Source organism: Mustela lutreola, chromosome 1, assembly GCF_030435805.1.
Source record: "Mustela lutreola isolate mMusLut2 chromosome 1, mMusLut2.pri, whole genome shotgun sequence".
Lineage (NCBI taxonomy): Eukaryota > Metazoa > Chordata > Mammalia > Carnivora > Mustelidae > Mustela > Mustela lutreola.
The window spans coordinates 36,693,005-36,706,646 of NC_081290.1; the positions used below are offsets into that span (position 1 = coordinate 36,693,005).

The 13,642-nt window shown below is 46.6% G+C and overlaps 1 protein-coding gene across 5 annotated transcripts in view; it reads right to left on the minus strand.

The window, feature by feature from the left end:
- The window catches only part of TBC1D1 (TBC1 domain family member 1), a 226,828-nt gene that overhangs the window by 79,117 nt on the left and 134,069 nt on the right, over positions 1–13,642 (minus strand). For 4 of the 5 annotated variants that reach the window (XM_059163710.1, XM_059163737.1, XM_059163726.1 and 1 more), the window contains 5 exons: positions 12,822–12,908; positions 9,168–9,448; positions 7,139–7,300; positions 6,226–6,345; positions 5,196–5,335 (listed from right to left, as the gene is read on the minus strand). In XM_059163710.1, the coding sequence (XP_059019693.1) occupies positions 5,196–5,335; positions 6,226–6,345; positions 7,139–7,300; positions 9,168–9,448; positions 12,822–12,908 (790 nt within the window). The remainder of the gene's footprint in view (positions 1–5,195; positions 5,336–6,225; positions 6,346–7,138; positions 7,301–9,167; positions 9,449–12,821; positions 12,909–13,642) is intronic. The other variant, XM_059163716.1, reaches the window with a different exon arrangement.

Sequence of the window (13,642 nt, forward strand, 5' to 3'; positions counted from 1 at the left end):
AGGAGGAGACGAGGAACGTCTGGCAGTAGGAGGATCTGAAATGGAGGTAGGATTTGAAACGGAGTGGCCAGGAGGGGCCTCCTTGGAAAAGTGACTTTAAGCAATGATCTGAGGCAGGTGAGGAGGTTAATCGGCTTATGGGAACAGCATTCCAGACAGAGAAAACAGCCCATGCAAAGGCCTCAGGGCATGTGTAGCAGGAGCCAAGGACCCTGGCAGAAGCCTCCATCAGAGAAAACAGGTGGGCGATTCACTAGCGCGGCATGGTGGGAGGGGGCTCTCAGGACACCTCCCTGCAGGAAATGGGGAGAACCCACACTAGTTCAGTAGCTGGAGCCTGAAGAATCGGTGAGAATAATGGGCTGGGCAGGGCCAGGGCTGCGTCTGCGCGGAGCCCTGCTGTGTTCAATACGTAAAGGCGGAGATGTGCCTCGTCAACTTCACGCCACTCTCCGCTCTCCTCAATGTACTGCTCATCAGTATCAAGCTTTAGAACCACCCCGAAGGACTGGCCAGTGCTCTAGCACTTCCCAAGGACAAGGTGCGTGGGCAAAGAGCTTCGTTTTTGTAAAAAATGAAAATATTTTGAGGGTACCTAGAAATCTGTATGATTTTTAAATAGTAATGAATGCTCCAAAGGACAAGCTACAGTCAAGATACAGGAATGTGAGGTCATGACTTAAAGCAGAAACAGATTAGGAAGGTGAAGCCACACGAAGAAAACAGTCAGTAGAGGAGGAGGTATACCAGAAGGCGAGGGACAGCTGCACGCTGTGTGGGTGCCTGGCCCAGCAGCTGGGGACACTGTGTGCTTGGAGGACAAGACTTGGACTGGAGGGGGATTCGACAGTGACCCGCAGGAGGGTGAGGGCAGTTCAGCTGGGGAGGAGCTTTAGAGGAAGTCGCGGTTTCCATGACCTCCTACCACCTGAACAACGGGAAGTAGAGGCATATTGTGTGGCTTCAGACACAGAGCAGAGAGGCAGAGGGAGCAGGATCTGGTTCAATCTAAGAGATTCACCGGAAAATTGAGAGCTGTTCTGAAATGGGACAGGCTGCTTCCCACAGTCACCCACGGCCCTTACTCCACACTCAGCCAGTGCACCAAGGGTTTCAAACCCATTACTGCTGCACATTTAAATACATTTCATACATCACCACATATTAGTCTCTACAGTGCCCGTGAGGTATGGTCCCTGCAATACTACTGGGGCACTACTTTTAAGCCTCAAAACCCCACTTCTTCTTTTTTTTTTTAATTAACATATAATGTATTATTTGCCCAGGGGTACACGTCCGTGAATCATCAGTCTTACACATTTCACAGCACTCACCATAGCACATAGCCTCCCCAATGTCCATCACCCAGCCAACTTAACACTACCCCCTCACCCCCCAGCAACCCTCAGTTTGTTTCCTGAGATTAAGGGTCTCTTATGGTTGGTCTCCCTCCTGACCCATCTTGTTTCATTTTTCCCTCCCTTCCCCTATGACTCCCTACCCTGCCTCTTAAATTCCTCACATCAGAGAGATCATATGGTAATTCCCTTTCTCTGATTGGCTTATTTTGCTTAGCATAATACCCTCTAGTTCCATCCATATCATTGCAAATGGCAAGACTTCGTTTTTTGATGGCTGCATAATATTCCACTGTATATATACACCACATCTTCTTTATCCATTCATCTGTTGATGGACATCTAGGTTCTCTCCATAGTTTGGCTACTGTGGACATTGCTGCTATAAACATTCGGGTGTACGTGCCCCTTTGGATCACTACATTTGTATCTTTAGGGTAAATATCCAGTAGTGCCATTGCTGGGGCATAGGGTAGCTCTACTTGAAACCCCACTTCTGGTGTTGCTGCTGTTCTGTCATTTCCGCCACAAATCACAGTGTGGCTCCCCCTTCCTTGGCCTCCCTCCTGTCCCTTCCTGTTCTCTGCCCGCCCCCCCTGCTAACAGGGTGCCACCAGGACCTGGGAGGAGGAGCCCTCAGCAGCAGGCTGGCCTCTCCACTAAGGCAGGGGAAGAGGAAGAGGGAGGCACGGCCATCCAGCTCCCGCTCCCACTCCCGCTGGCAGTAAAGGGAATCAAATCCCTGCCACTGAGCTCGGAAGCTCCCATGAGGGGCTCCAGGCGACAGGAAGGTGCCCCCCTGTGGAGGGGCTTGAGGCAGGAGCAGCAGTGGCCTCGAGATCCAGAGGGACCTTTCTGCACATTGAAAATTTCGGCCTCACGGATTTTTTTCTAACCTATGAATTCTGAAAGCTTTGAAATAAAATGTCAGTGGAAATATCATGCGTCCTTATTTCACTCCGTATGGCAATTGGCATAATGAACCCTCTATCACGGGGGAGACATTTCAACAGCTTGTTCCAGTTCAAGGCTCCTAAGGGGGAAAGCTGTGATTTAAACACAGCCACTCTGGCTCCAGCCTTCAGAAGAGATTTCTAAATGAGCTCTAAATTCCTTCCCTAAGTTCACCTTCATGACTCCCCAGACCCTCCGACACTGAGGAGGCCAGCTCTCTGCTTTCTATCAATACACAAGCAAGCGACTCCTGGGGCCCTGCCAGGTGGACTGTCAGCGCTCCAGTACCATTCCAGTGGGGGCCTAAGAAATACCCAATGTTCTGTTCGCGGTCTGGAGAGACCGTGCAGCCCAGGCTTTGGGGGACTGGGGGTGATCTGCTCAGTGCTCTGGCCTCTGGGGAAATGATGCATCATCCTAACTTATTCACTGCAAACTTTGGTCCAACAGTGTTGGCTAGCCCAGAATTCACCAAGGAACCCTGTCGACTGCAAACACCATAAATAAGAATGCCGCTTGGGGTTAATTAAACATCCGTTTCTTACGGTACTTCCAGACTAAACCAACTAAAAACAGAAGCCTCCAAAAAGAGAAGGGGGAGACATATTACAGCCCTGGCGCTTCTACCCCCTGGGTCACACAAGGTCACATTCTTGCATGGACCCACAGTGCATTCTGCTCGCCCACTTTATTTTGGGGTCTTCCAGAGAGGCAATTGTGCCAGCACTGACCAACCTTCTGACTCCAGTCCCTCAGACACCAACTGGGAGACACCAGCGACCATCTGGGCACTCACCACACTTCCCCACTCAGGCAGAGAGCAGCCCTGTGGTAGGGCCCGCAGAGCTCGCCACACTTCCTCGGCCGTCAGAGCTCCCACAAGGGATACAGCCTCCCAGGCTAGGCACTTGACAAGCCCGCAGTTTCCCACAGCCACCACCCCAGCAGACCCCCTGGGCTTAGACGTTTAGGAAGGAAGGAACTGGGTCACATAATCGGACTGTTGGACATTTCCACACAATCTACAAAAGTTAAAATGAAATCTTTAAAACTAAACTTTCTAAACTGATACACACTGAAATAACTCAATTTATGACTTAAAAAAAAAAAAAAAAAGATCTCACTGCATTTATAAACCCAGTCTTTCTAGTGTTCCTTTACTTAGTCCCTCCTACTGGGGAAGCTTAATACCAGCACTCCGGCCTCAATAATGGTCAACAAAAATAACTATATTGCTTTACATTTGGTATGTCTTATGTTTCCAAAGTACTTTTGTATTCATAATTTAATGTAATTTCATGAGATAAGAAGAGCCAACATTCACTATAACCATTTTACAGCTCAAGGTAAAAAAGGTTATATGATTTATATTGCAAAGCTAGTTGAACCCAAACCAGGCTCTTGTTTAATCTGGCAGGGGAAGCATTTTTTAAATTAAATATTAAGAACTCTGGGCGAGGGACACCTGCATGGCTCAGTCATTAAGTGTCTGCCTTCAGCTCAAGTCATGATCCCGGGGTCCTGGGACTGAGCCCCGCATTGGGCTCCCTGCTTGGTGGGAAGTCTGCTCCACCTCCTCCCACTCCCCCTGCTTCTGTTTCCTCTCTCACTGTGTCTCTGTCAAATAAATAAATAAAAATCTTTTTAAAAAAATTTAAAAAAAAAGAGCTCTGGGCGAGGAAGTGGAAAGGAGAGGGCGAAAGAGAGAAGCAGGAAACGGGCAGAGGGTGAGGAGCACGAGGAGGGTGTAGGAGTCCCCCATGTGGGGCAGCCACACCAAACATACTCTGCAAAGTCTCAGGGTCATCTGAGCTGCTGCTTAACTCCAGCCCAGAAGTATGCCAAGGAACAAGAATGAATCTGTGCTACACACAACCAGAGAACTACTCAAGGAATCTTTGAGAGATCTACTATTTTGCTTTGCTTTTGCTTTTTTAGATTGTATTTGAGTGTGTGTGTGTGTGTGTGTGTGTGTGTGTGTGTAGAGAGAGAGAGAGCGAGAGGAGAGAGAGAGAGAGAGAGAGAGATCGATCACGAGCAGGGCAGAGAGGCAGAGGGAGAAGCAGGCTCCTTGCAGAGCAAGAAGCCCAACATGGGACTCGATCCCAGAACCCTGGGATCAAATCCTGAGCTGAAGGCAGACCCATAAACAACTGAGCCACCCAGGTGCCCTGCTTTGCTTCTCCTTACCAAAAAAAAAAAAAAAAAAAAGCTTTCTGATTAAAGAGCATTAGGGAAAAGAAATACCTGTTGCTGAAAATTTAGGTTACCACTGGGCAGAGACAAATCTTAAGCTTAGAACTACATTTAAACTCATTTTTTACATTGTGACTCCACACACGAAGGCCCAAAGATAAGACCTGAGGGCATAATCTGAATCTGGGAGACACAAGCAGGATGCGAGGGCACAAGATGATCCTCCTGTGACAGCACACCGAGGGCCAGCAGCAGACACGGCAGGGGATATGACAGGTGTAACCGGAGCGCTGGGACCTGGGCACCCTCCACAAGCCCACTGCGCTGAGGTAGAGAGCAAACCCACACTCAGATTGCAGGGGCAGGTAGCAGGGCTTGGGAGCGAGCGGGAGGGGAAGCAGCCCCTGCGCATTCCCACACACACGTGGGAGAGCAGTCCCAAGAGCTCGGCGGAGGCGCCGTCTTTCACTTGAGGGGCTGCAGGCTGCTGGGTTCTCTTACATGCATCCCTGGAATTTGAGGATCTCTCTGGAAACAGCAATAGGCACGGTCATTTGAGCTTCTTACCTAGGAAGCTTTAAAATCAGGGGTGAAATGACCTGAAATCTCATTTCATCTTTTCCTTCACCTAACACTGCTGTTCCTCATACCACAATCTCACAGGTTCATCTCCAGAGCGTATGGTACCTTCATATCTGCTGGGAGAGTCGCAGGCTTTCTGTGGGGTGGCCACTCGGAGGAAAATCTGCTGCCTCCACGAGTGTCTCCGTGTCTTCACGGGGGTCCTGCTGCCATCGCCAAGGTGGTTAGCTTTGGAGTCAAAGTCACTGAAAGCACAAAATGACGGACTCATGAGTGATGAGGAGATGTAATCAGGTATTTTAGCTTGACCTTTTGTTTTTAAACAAAACACATTATAAATTATCTTTGTATAAGAGAACATAATCAGATAATCCTGAAAGTTGAATCAAGCCCACAGTGACTTAACACTCCTAAGGGATTGCTTTCTTATAGGACACTTTTCATGAAGATCACAAGAAGATCACATGAAGATCCTGGCCCCACTTCAGGAAAGAGGAACTGTCTAAAGGGGGTGCTGGCAGCAGGGTCTCCATCTCCCCCAACCCGAGTGTGGGAGTATTTTCTCAGCATAGGTCTGCATCTCCACAGGTGGCCATAAAAATGAAAAAAGTTAGATTACACAGAACCTTCAAGGCAATAATTCACAGTCATTTGCTTGATGACAACTATTTTAATATCCGTATTTTTTAAACTACAAAATAAAGTATATTTATCAACACATAACATAAATATAGTCTAATTAGTGATTCTTCTTCCTATTCGCAGGACTTGGGAAAGCCTATGAAACTTACACCCGCGTACACACCCACAACTACGGATCACCTTGGCTTACAGGTCAGACATCCTGACTAATTCACCAGAACCATATGCTCACTCTCCAGAAACACTATTACCACTTAGAGAACTGCTTAAGACTTTCTTGAATCTTCTGAAAACACCACATTAATAAACTACTCCTAGTCAAACCTGGGGAACAAAAGAACTATATTCAATAGGAAAGTATAAGAAAGAAGATATGAGTCGATTTAGCTAAAATGATTTTTTGAGTGTCATAAAAAAACAGCTGAAAAATCCCTGTATATATCAACAATTCAACACTTCTACTCAGGCTTGATATGTCTAAATTAAACCCTACCTTTTTGTGTTCATAAAGTCAGAGGTGTTATTTTCATCTACAGGAGCCAGAAATTTAAGAAAATTTGGCACAGAGGAAGAAGAATGAAGTTTTTTCCGCAGGGCATTACGGTAGGAGATGCTGAGAGTTTGAGAAGAGAGTTCAGGATAAAGAAACACAAACACAAAAAGTATAAAATATAAGCTTTAAAATAAACACTTTAGTTCTTACTCTAATAAAGTTAAACCAAGTCAGAAATTAGAAAGTTTACAAATGAGATTTAACTTCTACGTTCAGTCAATAAAATTCTATCTTAAATGAATGGAGTCAATGAACTAATTCAAAAACATCAGTCCATTCAGTCATGCAACATAACAAGCTCCAGACATCATCTGTGTGACACTGTGCCCACGGTTAGCAAGACTGTGCTATGCACTTTAACAGTGTGTTAAGGGTGTAGATCTCATGTTAAGCATTCTCACCAGAAAAAAATAAAAACCTAACAAAAAATCAGTCCATCTTCCAAAATGACTTTTCCTTTCAAACTGGAAAAAAATAATTTTCCTAAATTCATGAGGACATTTTTGATTTGGCACAAATCGCAGTGTATAAGATCAAACACAGTTCTTGTTAAATTGTGTGTGCATGTGTGTGTAGGCACGTGCGTACAACAGGCAGAGATATGTGAAAATATGTATGAAATGGCTTGACATGAAGACCTGGCAAGAGTGATTAATCGATAGTAAAATTAATAGTAAATCAAGTCAGTTCAGATGATAGACTGAAAATAGTAAAACCAAAATCAGACAAGAACACACACACACACATACACGCGCGGTTGCCCTGGGTTCTCTCCCGCCATGCAGCACATCCTCTCTGTGCAAACTTCCCAAGAAGACAAACGACACTGAACTTGCCGCGTGAGTGTGCTCACCTCTTCGGCACGGCATTCCCACTTGGTTCTCCACTTGAGCTATGTTTTAGGTACTTAAAAAAATTGGGCGAGGAGGCGGAGGGGTTAAGACGAGACGGAGGAGCAGGAGCTGAAGACTGACCTGAGCAACTTTTAGACTCGCCCACAGCTGGATGATTCACACTAAATAGCAATTAGAGAGAAGGCAGGGCGATTAGCGGGGAGAGGGGGGAGCCAAGGAGGCCCCCCGAGGGGGGATGCAGACTGGGGACGCAGAGGAAACAGGCCAGAGCAGGCTGGGCTGCTGTCCGCTTATTTCAACAGCAGCTGTCATAGTCAGAGGAGGGCTCTTCACTTCTCTTCCGTATCCACTGTCTCATTGGCAAAGGTAGTTTTCAGTTAAAAAAAAAAGTAGGGTGGAAAGTCATTCTTGACCATTTCTCACGCATATACACACCCAACAGTGCTTTTTCCTCCTTTCCCTTTTTAGAAACTGACAGCACTTTCTTTTTGTTTTTTACTTAAACCAAAAGCAAAGGAAAGCAAAACAAAATCCGTAGTTTTTAAAATACATTTCTCTTTAAAGTAAACAATGACCTGCCTTGAACTCAAGGTTTCATTTCTTGTGCATAAATGAGGAAAGAGTTCATAAGGAAGCAAAAAGCAAAACAGGTATGCTAAGGAGGGAGGGAGGAAGGGACATGGTCATTTTTTCACCCTCCCCACCCCAGTGTGATGGTCCAGCGAGGTCCATTAGGAAGCTGCACTCTTGGCGAGCAGGGAAATGTACTGTCAGGGATACCCCTTTCCTACCGCCTCTGCTTCTGTGAAACTGCGGGCCAAGCAAGAGAACTGGGAATCTCTAGATAGGAGTGCATCCACGGTCACAGAAAATGCTCGAAACAGAGGGCTGGGGACATGGCAGAGAGGCGGAAAGGCAGCATGGGTATGCAGGGCTTGAAAAACACGGCAAGAACTCCATAACGCCTTACACTGTTGTCTCTGAGAGGTCATATATTAAACACTAGCTCCCGGCATGTGTTCTGCCTTGGGGTCATGGTTATGCAGCCAATTTCTTGAAAACCATCATAATTATTTTCCATGGCTGACTGGAAACCAGCGGAGAGGCTCTGCTATGTCCTTCAGGTGGTTTCATTTCTTCACTCAAAACCTGGCCAGAACCTCCATCCAGACTCTGCATGATCCGTGCACGACCCCTACTGACACATGTCAGTCCCAGGAAGACAGCAACTCTACACAGGCGTGGCCTGTATATTTATACCCTGAGGAATTTTAAAAGATTTTTGAAGTTATTTTTAAGGATAACTCCGTGACTGCTTAGGGTCCAGTTAATTGCCAAGGGACCCCAGAAAGAGCCCAGAGATGATCTGCTCCCCTGCAGATTACCCATCTCTACAACCAGGAAATTCCAACTGCTGATTCGAGCCAAATTATTACAATAAGTAAATCCAGGTAGCCAGACCCCAGAATTCTCAAACTGCAGGAAATTTCAGGCAGCATCCATGCTGGTTTGGTTACCCAGAGAAGCAGATGTACCCGGGTCACAACAGCTCAGGACTGAGCCAGCCCTGGGACCCCGGGCCACGCAGGCAGCAGAGGCAGCCAGGTCGCCGCTAGCGCTCCATTGGGGACAGGATGCTGCATCTCCGTTCCAGCAGAAAAGGGTCCCGGGTCTGCCAAGGACTCCTCGCCAGCTCGCCCCTCTGCCACCCGGCCCCAAAGCCGGCAGCTAGGTTCCAGCACGCCCACCTCGCACACTGTCCACAGGATTCCTAACCCCTTTGAGGGCCACTTCCCACCTGCTTCCTCCTGATGCTTGTGCCGGCTCCTGGACAAGTATCAAGCGTCTTATGTCGACAGAATTCCTACGGGAGGAGTAGAACTCACCTTCGAGTGTTAGCTCGTGAGCCCTCGGTACACCCTGATTCAAGTCTGTCACCCCACGATACCTGGGCGGCCCATACCTGGTGGCTAACGGATGTGCCCCAGCTATGTACACAACAGAGTCGCATTTTTAAACAAATCTTACTTCCGGTCCCGAGGAGTCTCTGTGCTCACAGAGTGGTACCTCAGAAGTTTCCTTTGGGAGACCCCTGGAGACCCCTGAGCCGGTTCCGGAGGCTCCTGGCACTCCACAGGCAAGTGGCTCAGGGTGTTGGCGCGCCTTCGGAAGCTCTGGCGGGGTGACAAAGGGGCGGGCTCTTCTGCGGGGTGGCTCTCCGGGTCACTGGACAGGTCCTCCGAGGAGCCGAGGAGCCTGAAGGAGCTCTCAGGTGTGGGCAAGGCCTCTCTGTCACACACAGACGGCTCCTGGCGGCAGAGGGACAGCAGGTCAGGCGTATCCCAGGAATCTCCTCCCAGGGGCAGGAAAACATTCTGATGCGTAAGCACATCTGATCATAATGCCACCTAGAGGCCACCGACAACCCAAGGACATGAAGGCCCAGTAAGTGCCTGCTTAGAGACCAAACGCTGGGTTGCTGGCCAGAGGGGGAAACCTGCCCACAGCCCAGGGGGTGGACAGAGCCTTTGTAGGTAAGCCGCGCACAGCCACTTCTCCCTGTAAAAGCTCTACGGTGCTTTGAACCCGCAGAGCTTGTCTGCACCCTTCACACCAATCAAGAAATTCTTTATCTCTGCCAAGTGTGTTCACACATGTTCTGGCCACATTCTTAAGGCTCTCTGACTTTGATCTAATGCTGAAATTTAACTTGGTGATCCTGAGGCTAAAAACTATATCCTATATTATTCTTAGTAAATGAAGAATCTCCCTTTAGGCACTTATTGCCAGAACTTACGGCCAATCGTTTAACTTTTTTCTGTATCCCAATTTTCTCAACTGTACAAGGAAGAGAGAAAGTGTATCTCACACGGCGTTTCAAGAATTAGGCAAGATAATCCAAGTGAAAGTGCACTGTAAAATGTTACACAAATATAAGTTACTGTATCAGGTACTCAATGAAGCTACTGAGGGGTAACCCCAACATTCGTTGAGAAGCATAACAATAATACCAGTGTCTTTCGGATGTACGCTTTTTCAAAGAGATGAACTAATACTCGGGCAATTCTATGCTTAGCACTGTGCCCAGGACATGGCTGGTGGCCAATATACTCTTCTCCAATCAAAGACCATAAAATAGGGGGCAGGGGGAAGTGTATCAGCTTGCCCCGATGAACCTGCTAGAGGGGATAAATAAATCAACATGGAAAGAGTAAAATGAAATGAATGCATCAAATGATGGATTGAAGAATCTAAATTCTATCTGTTCATTTGCTATATGGTTGAATGCCTTTCAAATGATATGTATTAAGGATTTTAATTTTTAGAAATATACGTTTATTGAAGGGAGAGATTATATACATTTAGTTTGATAGGAATTAGGAAAATTTAATTCCCAACATACTACAAAATATTAATTACCTTTAAACATAGCTGAAATTTTTCATTCTTCAAGACTCTGTAGTTCCAAAGACCCTTTAAGGATTTAAAATTTTGTCTAAGACCGTATATCACAGCAAACAATCTCCATTATGCAAACCTGTTCATCTCAACTCTTACTAACTTCCTTCCAAATTACAAGAAAGAATCAATCCTTAATCTTACACTTAAAAGGGCCACTTGGATGTTCCTCCACAATTAGATGATCAATCTACTGGTAGAGATCCAATTATGTGAAATAGCTTATTTTTACAACAGTTTCTCAATCTCAGGATAAAAAAAAAGTAATGATGTGTAAAGAAATACACATAAAGGGGCTCCTGGGTGGCTTCAGTGGAAAAGCCTCTGCCTCTGCCTTCGGCTCAGGTTATAATCTCAGGGTGCTGGGATCAAGCCCCAAGTCGGGCTCTCTGCCTGCCTCTCTGCCTACTTGTGATCTCTCTGAAATATAAATAAAATCTTTAAAAAAAAAAAAAAAAGATACTCCCACACACAATACAAACAGGTAGCTTCTGAAAGTTGCGCTTCTCTTAAGATTATACAAATTCAAGCTTCGTGTATTTTCCTAGATCTGTGCTTTGGAGAAGAATACAAAACAAGCAATAAGACTTCCTGGAAAAGTCACTTGAGTGACACGAACTTCTTCACAGTATCTTTATTTGCAAAGATCTGGAAAGCCTCTTCCCTGTCAACTCCCACGGGTACAATGCCTAGCTTTTACAATTTAATTCAAAAGCACCATTGCCCCATTCCCGTGCTTTCTCTGGTTCCACTGATCCAAAATAACCACCCTTCCCCTTGTGCTCCTGAGACAGCTACGCTCCCACCATCTCTTAGTCTAACTCTCAGGGTTCCGTCCATACTCTGATGCTGCTGCCATTGGAGTCTCACATCCCAGGTGAGCTCCTGAGGATAGAGGCTTTGTCCCATTCATCTATTAAACCATAAACTGTTTCCAAATGTGAAGTAAACTGTACGGTAGAACCAGTAATATGGTGGACAGAGGTCAGATGACACTCCTTCCCACTAGATTTTAACACAGAAAATCCTTTTCAGAGGACTGGTATCTAGAGCCTTCCCCCCCCCAGAGAAGGTCCATAAACCCAGAGCACCCACGCCACCCTGGAGCTTGTCACAAATGCAGCATTCCAGCCCCCCCGCCCCGCCCCCAGCCTCCTGAGCCAGAGGCTGGATTTTTGCTGGAATCCCATTAACAGTAGGCCTGAGAACTTAAATTGCCCCTTCCAAGGCAATTTATCTCTCAAGGGGTCCACTGCAGGTGGTAGGAACAATCTTCTTGGTCTGCCACGAACATTTTTAAAATTAAAAAGAACCAAAGAGAACAGTGTGTGTCACAGGCTGTTTACGGTAAATACTGTTTGGGGCGATTTTAATTCTGGACGTGAGTGTGCACGTGTGTGTGTGTGTGTGTGTGATCGTGTCACAGTGTTAAATAAGTTTCTCACTGTTGGCCATGGTCTAAGCACTCTGGAAGCCACACGCCCAGGAGGAAACTCAGGAGAACTTCGGAGCTGTGTGGTCAAGAGACAGCTCCCCACAGCCTCCGTCTCTGGTGCGTCTGAAGTGGCTTTGGTAGCAGCAGGAAAGCTGGCCCCCCCCCAGCACATACCCCAAACTCACTTCCTGGTGGCTAAAAAAAGTTGAGGCTGCTTAAATGTCTAGAAAGCAAGAAACAAGGACACGGACACAGGTTTGTTACCAAAGAGAACCACTGGCTTGCTCGTTACCATGAAGCAGTGCTTGGGAAGAGACCCAAGGGGCGAAGCTTAGTTGTCTTATTCATAAGATCAGTAATATTTAATCACGATCATAGAGCCAGCCGAAGTGTCAAAGTATTCAAGCTGCAAACTTCATGCAATTCACAAACCCACTTTGGAGATTTTCCTAATTTCAATTGTTTTTCATACTGGCCAAGAAGCCCATTAGCTGTTTTGTGATAAATGACCTCCCAGGCTCTCAGGGATCTCAAACTGTGACCGTGCTTCTTTGTTTATGGAAGGGCCACTGCTTCGTGACGTGAGACTTTTCAGTCACAGAATTGCAAGACCCCTCCCCCTGCGCCAAGGATTCTCAGGCACCAAACTTGTCATGGCGAACGACGCGGGGCTCCCTGGGGTCCTTTTGTAAGCTGTGCAGGTAGCAGATGAGCAGATGAGCAGAATAGCGAAACCACCTAAATGTTCCTGACTTCCTCAGGGGTCACAGAGAGGGAAATGTGCTTACTTTGCTCGTGTTCCTTAAAGTGCTAGATGTGGAGCTGTCCAGATCCAGACTGGCAGAGGGTTCCTGGAGGCCTCTGGCTTTGCTACCCTACAGAAAGGAAAGCAGTCAAGTTAGGATCCCCTAGGCTACTGCAAAGGTGTCAGCTAGAAGCAGCTTGGTCTATTTAAACAGTCTCGGGGAAAATGGATCTACTGAGAAAAGGTGCAGAGCACATATGTACATTAAGATAATCCACATTTCTGGGCGCCTGAGTGGTTCAGTGGGTTAAGCCACTGCTTTCAGCTCAGGTCATGATCCCAGAGTCCAGGGATCGAGTCCCGCATCGGGCTCCCAGCTCCATGAGGAGTCTGCTTCTCCCTCTGACATTGTCCCCTCTCATGTTCTCTCTCCCTCTTTCTCAAATAAATAAAAAAAATCCTTAAAAAGAAAAAAAGAAAAAGATAATCAACATTTCTGTTTGTTTGTTTTGTTTGTTTTTTTTTTAATAGCGAAACCACCTAAATGTTCCTGAGCACCATGCAAATGAGTCATTTGGCAGGGATGACGGGCAGGAAGGAGAGACAATCTGTCTCTGAAGAAAAGCAAGTGCTAAAGCAGGCAGGCTCAACACCTCTCTCCCGAGTCCCAAGCTGTCACCGCCCGGCAGCAACAGGACACTCAAACAACGTTCTACCTGCTCAGGAGCTCTCAAAGGTGGCCACCTGGTTTTGTACATGGACTGTCATTAATTATCTCTAAGGATGTTGCAAAATTCTGAGAAACACCTTCAAACAAAATAAAATTCAACTAGAACAAAATTAAGCATGGTTCAAATGGAGTAT